Below are 11200 nucleotides of genomic sequence, written 5' to 3'. Positions count from 1 at the left end.
ATAGTGTAACCATTGCTTCATCATCCCTATGTAATTGGAGAAAATTATAGTGTACCTACAGTTTACTTTCTAATTATGGTATTTACTTCTTCAGTCACTGCTACACTACTGGTTTGGATGTATCCCAATATGACAGATGCAAAATATTAGCTATTATAATGAGCTTTTAGGCTGACGATTCCCTTCTGTTCTTTGACTGTTCAGACTAGCCAGGTATCCTGGAGAGGGGAGAGAGCGTGGGAGAGAGGCGAACCAGGACAGGTGCCACTGCTAGGAAGCAGACTGATTATGAAGAGGATAAGGAGACGTGGAGGAGAGGAAAGTGGAGTCAGATGGCTGAGCGGTGAGGGAGTCGGGCTAGTAATCTGAAGGTTGCCAGTTCGATTCCCAGCCATGCCAAATGATGTTGTGTCCTTGGGCAAGGAACTTCACCCTGCTTGCCTCAGGGGGAATGTCCCTGTACTTACTGTAAGTCGCTCTGGATAAGAGCGTCTGCTAAATGATCAAATGAAAATGAAATGAATGAAAGACACGAGACACGGATGGAGCTTTTCTCTGGGATTTGTTCTTTTAGTTTGCCCCTCCTGAGCCTTCATGTTCTAGCTTACACCGGAGCAGAGCAACCGCTTCTTACTCCACAACATTAAGTATCGCCATGGGGCAGAGAGAGAGAGAGAGAGAGAGAGGATGGTGATGTAAGCGCTTATGCAAGTCCACAGCGTCGGTGGGGCCGTTGTTGCCTATACACCGCGGCGCCTCTCGAATCCGTTAATGCGTTATTAACCTTTAAAACGAAGTGTGATGATTGCATTGCACATCCGCCACGACACGACAGTCGTATAGAATTTGAATGAAAGGGTGAGCACACCGGACTGTTTCCTCTCCTCGTCTGTGTATCCTAGCCGCTGTCACGGGTGACTAATTGCACAGCTGTCAAAACGCAAACAGCAGGGGTGATGTTCTAAGGAACCAATCATCTTCCACACTGAGAATATTTCCCTCTTTTTAAAGAAGTCAGTCTGTGTTTCTCTCATTTGAAATCCTCTCCAATAGGTTATGAATAGGACATGTGCGCATGTTTTGCAGGTGGGGTAAAGTTGATAATTTCCCCTTTTTCTCTCTTCTCCATTCAGTAAGCATTGGGTTTGGAAACGTAATCCAATCGCTACCGAGAAAGGGCGGGGAGATAAGACAGGGGAGAAAGGCGGGGTCGAGCACAGGCATCAGCACCGTGGACAGCGACTCGCGTTCGACTGCAGGGAATAGGCACTGCCAGAGAGGGAGGTTTTCCAGCAACGAATTAGAGACGTCGTTTGACTGGTTTCCACTCCACCAGTTTCCACATCTGCTCGTGCCATGTTTGACTTTTTTTTTTCTTAATTTACGGGCAATGTATTTAAGCAAGCTGTGTTTAGCTGCATAGCTTGCCTGCATAAAGGCTTTCGCTTTCTCCCGGCCAAAGACAGCGCGATTTGCATGAAGTGCTTTTACGGTATTGGGAATATTAAATTACTATCGTTTACCTATTGTGCCAAATTTTTGGTTACTGTTCTTTCATTATTATTCTATTATGACATTTATATTACAATTTGTCTTTTGCCGCCGTTCTTCAGTGCGTGTTTAGGCTTTTGCAGTCTGAAAAACATGAAGTTTCTTAGTTTAAATCATAACCGGTGCACGCTCTGATGCGCATTACACCTGCGTTTTTACGATTGGCAACTCTATCTAAGCTAAGAAGTAGTTTACGCGTCCAAGTCAAGAGACAATATTTTCTGTGGACAGAAATCTTGCAAGCACGATGAAGTCCCTCCATGACTTTTTGAATTGTACTTAAAAGAAGAGAGGAGAGGAGGCGAGGGTGCTACACGAGCCGTCTGTCGATCTTCAGGGGGTCTCGCAGCCAATCGGTTAGACTATCACGTCACCATAGCCTTTGAGGGGAAAAAATAACTCTCGCTAGGTTGAAAATAAAATAGGCTAGCCTATTGTTTATAGATCGAGAAAATCTGCAAAAATGAAGAAGTTTCGGAAGGTGTTGGACGGCCTGACCACATCCTCTCCGGGATCCACTATCGGTTCCCCCTCGTGTGGCAGTGCGTCCGGTACTCCTACTGCAGCACCCACTCCCCGCGAAATCGACATCCAGGAGACTCTAGTCTCGGAAAACTTTCAAATTAGTAAGGTGAGTACATTTTTGATGAGTTCGTCATTCTCTTAAACTCTGTACTTTACGTAAGTAACTGCAAAGCAATCATTGTTTGGCACCTTTTAACTTTCAAATGACGACTTTACTGTTTCCTACACCTCATCTTACCAACTTGTTTTGAACAGAGATGATATGCCCTAACTTCACACAGAACAAGTCAAGCCCGATATAGTAAACAAACAGCTAATTTCCAAAAACAGATGATAGCACAGGCTATCACACAAAAGTCAGTGGTTTTATCCGTTATGAAGTGAGGATATGGCCTGCTCTGGTCATTACAACCATTCTATTAGAGTAGTCAACTGTACCCAATGAAGCCTTTATCGTTTGCTCAGGGAGGGATTGGCACCGAGACGTTTGTGTGTACAGCTGGCCATTCACCCAACAGCATGATATGCACCCTCATGTGTACTGCCGAAAGATGCGTTTTACCACATTCACTTCCTGTTCATTATGTTCGTCAATGGGGCGAAACCTACCAACCTCCTGCCTCACTCTGTCCTGGATCTGAGGCGATGCGGACCCGCTGTGCCTGCAGCAGGCTTGGCATGGGCATGATACAGTGCATAAGTAGGCTAGTTTATAGCATAGTTGAGACCTCTCTTGCGCTCTCTAAGCAGAGATAACGGTGTAGGAATTGATGACGTAACTGTTGTTTTCCCCTCACATAAAGCAAGTGAACGAGCAACCCTGCGGTACTATCCGGCTGATATGATTTTCGTGGATCTATTTTTAGCAGCATCCGCGCCCATTGCAGCCTAGTGCTGATGTATCTGGAGCTGACTGCAGCGATAATTCCTCGGCCCAAAGAGGGGTGAATTTTGGATCCCGTCGTGAATTATTTATTGAGGACCGAAAGAGGCTGGTAGTGTAATAACGTTGAGGGGAACGGAGTATATGGGGAAAAGTAGCGAAAAGGGGATTTAACAGCGTAAGAAGAAGGGAAGGCAGTTGACTTAAAGTGGATACTGCAGAGTACTCGGGACTTCAAGCTAAAAAGTGCCAGAAACGACCGCGCGACTGGTCACAGTACAAGTCAAGTCTCCTTGTTATTATGACACTGATACGGTTGATTTTCTAATCGTCAACGCATTGGAAACACGGGTTATCTTCTCTACTTAGAACTCAAATTACTTCAAAAGGACACCACTTACAGTCGCCAAAATGTGGGTTTAATTAGTCAGTTTTCATTTCAAGAACGGGGTGTACAGTACAGGGCGTGGTAGTGACCAGGAACATGCCCAATCGGTAAATACCGGGACTGTATGTGTGCTCCGCAGTGCTGGCACCGGCGTTGTCACACCTTTAGCTCTCGCCGCCGGAACAGACGATGTTAACACCCTAGGTCTTCTAAGACTATTGATTAACAAGAGATGCCCGCCTCCTCCGCTAAACAAACAAAAGTAGAAATGCGTTTTGCGTGCCAAAAGAACACGAATAAAGACGTGTACATTTGGTTATACTCCCCCTTTAAAAGTAGAGGCCAGAATTAAATCAATGGCTGGTGGTGAAGAATGAATGAGTCTCAAATCTTTCCTCACTATTCAGGGAAATGAGGGTGGAAGGGTCCAGAAGGTTAGTTCCCAGCGGGATAAGGTGCGCACACACACGTACAGACAATGCACACACATGCTTGATGAATGAAAGTCTGTCATTCCCCTGACCTTTTTTTCTCATTCATTAGTGTGTGAAGTACATGCATTAGAGAACATCCTCCTCTCCTTCATGGTGTCTCATCCTGGAGGTTCCAAGCCTGTGGGAAGCTCCAGAAGCTTCCGCTAACTTCCACAGTCTGGAGTTTTTCTTCCCTGGCTACTGAGAGAGAAAGAGAGAGAGAGAGAAAGAGAGAAAGAGAGAAAGAGAGAGAGAGAGAGAGAGAGAGAGAGAGAGAGAGAGAGAGAGAGAGAGAGAGAGAGAGAGAGAAAGAGAGAGGGCGGGCCTCGTGTGGGAAGTTACATGATCACATTCCCCTTGACTTAGCTCTCTTTATTTTACGGCGGAATGTGTTTACTTAAACAACAACGTTTGAATGTGGCGTGGCAGTGTGTGAGACCATGAAGCTCCAGGGCCTGGAGCTCTGTGGTGTACCCAACATCCAGATGTACATCCGTACATCCAGCTTCATGTTTGTCTCATCCACTGTCAGTTAAGTAGAGTTCAGATGGAGGACTCTGGTGTGTGTACTGTTTAGAGAGAAGAGAGGGGAGGAAAAGAGAGAGAGAAGGAAAGAGAGAGAGAGAAAAAAGGAAAGAGAGGAGAGTGAGAGAAAGAAAGACAAAGAGTAGATGTCAGTAGATGAGGCTAGGATGCTAACAGAGACAGGTAGTAAACGAGAGGAACAGATTGTGTTGGGCTTGAGTAGGGCCCTAACACCACCGCAGGGGGATGAAAGAGAAAGGCGAAGACAGAAAAAAAGAAAAGTGAAAACACACCCAGAAAGACAGAAAGTTCTGGCGCTTATGCTATCGCCCATTCTCCTTCTCCCTTCACTCCCTCTATCTAAGAGCCCCCTCGCCGAGATTGATTGCTCGTGTCTGTCTACCAGTTCGTATTCTATCACTGTCGATGGCTCGGGTGATGCCTGTGGTTTCCCATAGGGCGAGGCCACTTTCCAAACCGAACGCTCCCGACCTCCAACACTCAAAACTCACGATGACCGATCGCCTTGGTGCTGATTATACATCTGCACTTTGTGAATCCTGGTTTTAGCTCTTTGGTTAGAGCACTTTGCTGCATGGCTGTACTTTGTCACCTTGAGGTTGTTCCACAACCTCTGGACGACACGCGGAGACGTGCCGTCAGGCCGCGGTAAGCAACGTTTGAACCCTCCGACCATTCAACGGTGACAGTCACCAACCCACTGTCATAGTTCATCCCTAGTTCATCCTCACCGCCGAAGCGGTGACAATCCTCACGGTGCTTTCAGGCCCCCGAGCTGGCTTTGTTGTCCGTCGGGGATGATGTCATTTGTTGTGGAGTTGCTTTAAGGTCAGACGGTCCGCCCAGCCCCACAGCCCCCCAGCCCCCAGCCCCCCCACAGCCCCACAGCCCCCAGCCCCCCCACAGCCCCCCAGCCCCCCCAACCCCCCACACCTGGACACCCACACACACCCCTTCGCCCACCACTGCCCGGGAACCGCTCGCAGCCATATCTCGTCTCCCTTGTTTACCTTCTGTCACAGTGCATCAGTCGATTCCATCGCTCAAGTCACATCGCCGCAGAACCCGCCCACCCACCCACCCACCCCCCCTTCCCCGCTCCCCCCTCTCCCCATAAGATGACATCATCACCAAGTGCCCCTGCTCACGGCCCAGCGAGTGATGTGGTTGCTTGACAGTTGGCACCGCACAGTTTTCTGACTTGCCAACGGGTAAAAGTGCATGTGCACGTGCACGCTGGTGTCTTAATCACACGCCAACAGGCTTTGACCCAGTCCTGGAAACGCAGAAAGCATGGCAACACTGATATACTGTATGAGGCAGGCTAGCTGTTTCATTCAAATGGTATGGTTTGGTTGTGTAGCACACATTTTCATTCAAAGAGGCTTGTAGTTGTGGAAGGATGTGGAGTGCTACGGAGCTGTACGTGTATGCGTGTGTGTGCGTGTGTGTGTTTACGCCAGCATAAGCAGGTTTATGAACCACAGTGATAATGTAAACACACCCACACAATTAGTCCTCAAATGAACGTATTTGTTCATGTATGTACGTATTCTCTTTATCTCCAGCACGCACACACACACACACACACACACACACACACACACACACACACAGACAGACAGAGAGGCAGACAGGCAAACACTAATATGTTCCATATTGATTCAGCCTCTTCCATACAAAATGTGCAAACAGTCAGTGGAGAGACTAGCTTATCAAAACCCTGTTTATTTATTTCCATCTCTCCAATTTGGTGTCATACTGCTTTTTCACCCTCTCTCCCTATTTACTCGCTTTCCCTCTCTCTCTCCCTTCTTCTCTCGTGTGTCCTCCCGTGTGTGTGTGTGTGTGTGTGTGTGTGTGCACAGATTAGGGAGGCACTTACTACTGTAGATGCAGATATAGATAAGAATGTTCAAGGCTCAGACACTGCAAGCCTGTCTCTGTTCTGGGAATGCTACTAGGTAGCCTTGGATCGCATCACTTCCTGTGATAGTCTCCATTTGTGTCATTGTAAACAGGTTACCAGATAAACGGATTGTAGAATTTGAGCCTAGCACAGTGAAAAATTAAATATTATCCTTTGTGTGCTTTTACTTTAAAATAAACTCTGAATTTTTCTGTGGACTGTTTCAATGTTGAAAAACGGTTCTGATTTTATATAAATAGTACATGATTATATAATTACATGTCAAGTATTATATCTATATAAGTTGACTGGAGTATTGTGTTTCAACTTCCTCATTGTTTACAACGGTACTGATTCTTCTTCTCCTTCAAGGCCGTCTCTTCTTCTTCTATTTCTGCTCTCTCCACCCTGCAATCTCTTCCTCTCATTTACTCATCCTCCTCTCCTTTTATACCAGTTTTTTTTAGCTTTAGTATGTACAGCCCGCCCCCTACCAGATCAAAGGAATTTCGGAGTAGGCCTCAAAATATCCTCTCTCTCTCTCTCTCTCTCTCTCTCTCTCTCTCTCTCTCTCTCTCTCTCTCTCTCTCTCTCTGTCTCTCTCTCTGTGTCTCTCTCTCTGTCCTCACTCTGCTCCTGACTGATGTTCACCACCCGTCTCCTCGCACGCTCTGTTCCGGATCCTTCTACAGCTTGTCTGAGGATGATTGTGTGTGCGGAACGCTATTGATGATCATAAGCATGTGTGCGCACACACACACGCGTGTATAGACATAAATAGAGCAAACATGCGAGTGCAAGGCCCCAGCACCAATGCGCAGCGTGCGAGAGGTCACGTCCGGGTGCTGCGTGTGTTTGGAGGGGTGATGCAGAGTGTCCGCTGCTCTGAAGAGACCTCCTGATGAGGGGGCCAGACAGGACCTCCCTCCCAGGCTTACCAGAGCCATGATTGGACTCTGCTGGAGTTCCCCGTGTCCGTGGGTGTGTGTCCGTGGGTGTGTGTCCGTGGGTGTGTGTCCGTGGGTGTGTGTGTCCGTGGGTGTGTGTCCGTGGGTGTGTGTGTCATCAGTATACATTTGGGTTCTTTGTATCTTCACACACACACACAACCCACCCGCCCCCCCTCCATACACACACACACACACACCTCAACACACACACGCACATGTATTATTCACCACACATCAGTGCTTGCTGCCTCTCACTGTGCATCACAGGTGTCCTATCCTTCTATCCATCCACCCCCATCTTCTCTCTCTCTCTCTCTCTCTCTCTCTCTCTCTCCCTCTCTCTCTCTCTCTCTCTCTCTCTCTCTCTCTCTCTTTTCCTTGTTTTTCTCCAGCTCTCTCTTCTTCCCTTACTGTACATGGCTCAAAGCTAGACACAAGGTCATGGAGTCATCGAGTGCCTCCCAGTGCCCAAGCTGGGCTGGACCAGCGGTCACCCTTCTGATGGTACAAACACCAGCTGGGACCATCCCGTGGAGTTCAGTTCACCAGTCTATATGTTCCCCATTGAGATGATAACTAGATTGTTTTGAAGTCCAGCAAATTGGATCTGAAATAAATCAATGACTGTGAAGTCGAGTCAGTTTAAATATGGATTTACATCCATAATCTGGGAACTAGGAAGGAATCACAACTGTTTTAAAGTATCAGCCCCAACCAATCTAGATCCAACGTGATTGGGTAGTTAATCTTTATTGTACTTGAACTAAGTAAACATTTTATATGTAATCAAGTACATTCATCCTCTCATGCCATGAGTTCCTGAAGTCTGTAACCCCGCGGTCTTACCGGCTCTTGGGATCTTTGTAGCTGTCACTCTTCCAAGCTCCAAAACTCTTTTCAGTGTCTCAAAGAGACTTCAGTAGTGACCCTAATCTTTTCTTTACTGGTAACAGTACTCAGGGACGGTACGGTGTCAGTACGCAGTAGCAGAAAATCAAGCTTCATCTGGCTTCTCCTGACACATCTTTTTATTCAACTCTGGGAAAATCTAAAATACAATGGCTCGTACCAACTGTACAAAACCGTAGAATGGTTTTACTACATTAGAGCCTTGTAGAGGGGGGTTCTTTGGTAAGGTAGTCCTTCGGTTTGTACTGTTTTCCAGAGAAATCTAAAAGGACTTACTTCCACACACTGTGGCGGCTGAAAACCACTCCTGTTTCTTTACGTCTTAAGTCACTTCCCAGTGGTAGGTTTAGGTGCTCACAGCTCTGTGGAAAGACTGAATCAGTGAAAGACTGTTAGACGATGTAAGGACGTGGGGTTTGTTGTGGCTGGGCGCAACACAAGGAAGGAGACCCACTGTGTTTTTAGAGCTGTTTACAAGCCTCTCGTTACTAGGAAGAGATGGGTGAAGCAGAGAGAGGGGGAGCAAGAGGGAGTGAGGGGAGAGAGGGAGAGGCAGGCAGGGAGGGGGAGGCATGTAGGGAGGGAGGGGGAGAGAGAAACGCAGGCAGGCTGAAATAGAGGGAGGGAGGGTGAAGGGAGGAAGGGTGAAGGGAGGGAGGGAGGGAGAAGGGAGGGAGAAGGGAGAGTGTGAGAGTGTGAGAGTGTGAGTAGTGTGAGAGTGTGAGAGTGTGAGAGTGGGAGAGTGGGAGAGTGGGAGAGTGGGAGAGTGGGAGAGTGGGAGTGGGAGAGAGGGAGAGATGGAGGGAGGGAGGGTGAAGGGAGGGAGGGAGAAAGGAGGGAGGGAGGGATGGATGGAGGGAGGGAGGGTGAAGGGACGGAGGGAGAAAGGAGGGAGGGAGAGAGGGTGAAGGAAGGGTGGGAGGGAGGGAGAAGGGAGGGAGGGAGGCAGAGAGGGAGAGAGGGAGAGAGGGAGAGAGGGAGGAGGGAAGACAAGGAATGGGTGCAGGATAAAAGGGGGAGGAAGCATCAGTGAGGAAGAGTGTGAGAGCGTGAACTACACAGTGATGAACGAGAGAGAGAGAGAGATAGAGAGAGAAAGAGAGAGAGAGGGAGAGGGAGAGGGAGAGAGAGAGAGAGAGAGAGAGAGAGAGAGAGAGAGAGAGAGAGAGGAAACAGATGAGCAGATAGGTAGATATTGGGGGGAGAGGAGTTGACTCGGTGAGGGAGGCAATGACAAGCCTCCCAGATTTCCCTCCAGGAAGCAGAAATGAAAAGCAGATTGTGTAGTGTGCCAAGATAAGGACAGACTGACAAGAGAAGGGGGAGAGTACAGGGAGTTATCATCAAACGCTGTCTGCCAGGAGTCAGACACTGCCGCTCCTGAGCCATAGGAGAGAAGCATACACACACGCACATGAACACACACGCAAATACATGAACACACACACTCATACCTAAACACACACACACATAGATAAACACACACACTCATGCATAAACACACGCACAACACTGCAACTCTCTGAAGAAGCTAAACCCCAGACATCCATAATGCATGACGATGTGTGTGTGAGGGGAAAGAGAGAGACAGGGAGAGAGAGAGACAGGGAGACACAGAGGGAGAGACAGAGGGGAGAGAGAGACAGGCAGAGAGAGAGACAGGCAGAGAGAGAGAGACAGAGGGAGAGAGAGACAGGCAGAGAGAGAGACAGACAGACAGACAGAGGGAGAGACAGACGGAAAGAGAGACAGAGAGAGAGAGACAGGGAGAAAGACAGACCGACAAAGAGGGAGAAACAGGGGAGAGAGACGGAGAGCAGAGAGAGAGAGGCAGAGACAGAGACAGGAAGATGGAGAGAATAAAAAGGTTGGATCTAGCGAGGCAGAAGGGTTTATACCGCAGGATTCTGTACCCCGACCACTTACATAAAGAGGACAGAATGTCCGATGTGAAAAGTGTACAATATCTATCTCCATTCCAACGTACATCTCTGAATGCATTGCTGTCTGTGTGTCAGAGGTGGCTCCTCTACAGAAGCACCCAGAACCGTGGATGCGGCTTGCTGGTTCTATTTTTAGCCCGGGGGTCTAGACTCGCCCTGCAGTGTGTGGCGGGGGCAGGAAGGGGGCCACGGCTGGGGGGGGGAGGGAGGGATGGGGGGGGGGGGAGGGAGGGGGGGAGGGAGGGGGGGAGGGCGGGCGGGCGGGCGGGGGGGGAGGGGGGGAGGGGCGGGTGGGCGGGGGGGGAGGGCAGGAGAGGGGACGACACTGGATTGTGTGTGTGTCTGAACGGCCATCGGGAAAAGTGTGAGGTTCCTTTATTGCTTGATTTATTTGCGCAGGGTGGAGGTGAGAGGAAGAGAGAAGATGAGGAAATGACAGATGAGGGGGGGGGGGAGAGGTGAGGAGGGTGGGGGGGATGGAAAACAGTGAAGGTTTTCAACCTCTTCATCCCATTTCCCTGCAGAGATGGACTCTCCTGCTGCCGTTATCCTCCACAAGATCTAATAAGAAGGCTATGGTGTGAGATGGAACATTCTGGAATCCACCCTCTCTATGGCCTCACCCGACACACACACACTATCACATACATACATGCTGACACTCACACACACACAAACCCCAAAACATATACACATGCCAAATACACTTCAACCTACACACATGAATACACATACACAAGAAACACACACACACACAGGGAGAAAAATGGCTTTAGAGGCTTTGAAATATACATGAGCAGCTCTAAGATTCACCACGGTAAATGTATTTTTCATCCACTCCATGGCTGTGTAGTATGTATATTTAATGGTTCTTCCTTCCGGGTGGGTCTCTATCAGGCCCATCTGTACCCCAGACAAAGTGCACCCGGGCATGGCTCAGGAAGCCAGGGGGGCGTGGTGACGCCTGGAGGTCCTTGTGATTTCCCCTCTCTTCAGAAGTGACTGTCAGCCCTGTGCTGAGAGGAGAGGTCAGGACCACCTGAGATACTCAGGCCTGTGCTGTTGATTAAAAGGATTCTACAGCACACACCCCTCTCTCTCACCACCGGCGGTCTGCGACAAC

The 11200-nt window shown here is 48.7% G+C and overlaps 1 protein-coding gene across 2 annotated transcripts in view; it reads left to right on the top strand.

Annotated features, from left to right (window-relative positions):
* Positions 1 to 2014: 2014 nt before the first annotated feature.
* Positions 2015 to 11200, top strand: part of stxbp5l (syntaxin binding protein 5L) — a 96763-nt gene continuing 87577 nt past the window's right edge. For both annotated transcript variants that reach the window (XM_067254233.1, XM_067254225.1), the window contains exon 1: positions 2015 to 2182. In XM_067254233.1, the coding sequence (XP_067110334.1) occupies positions 2015 to 2182 (168 nt within the window). The remainder of the gene's footprint in view (positions 2183 to 11200) is intronic.

This window comes from Osmerus mordax, chromosome 2 (assembly GCF_038355195.1).
Source record: "Osmerus mordax isolate fOsmMor3 chromosome 2, fOsmMor3.pri, whole genome shotgun sequence".
In the NCBI taxonomy this organism is placed as follows: Eukaryota; Metazoa; Chordata; class Actinopteri; order Osmeriformes; family Osmeridae; genus Osmerus; species Osmerus mordax.
This window is presented reverse-complemented; position numbering and strand designations above follow the sequence as displayed.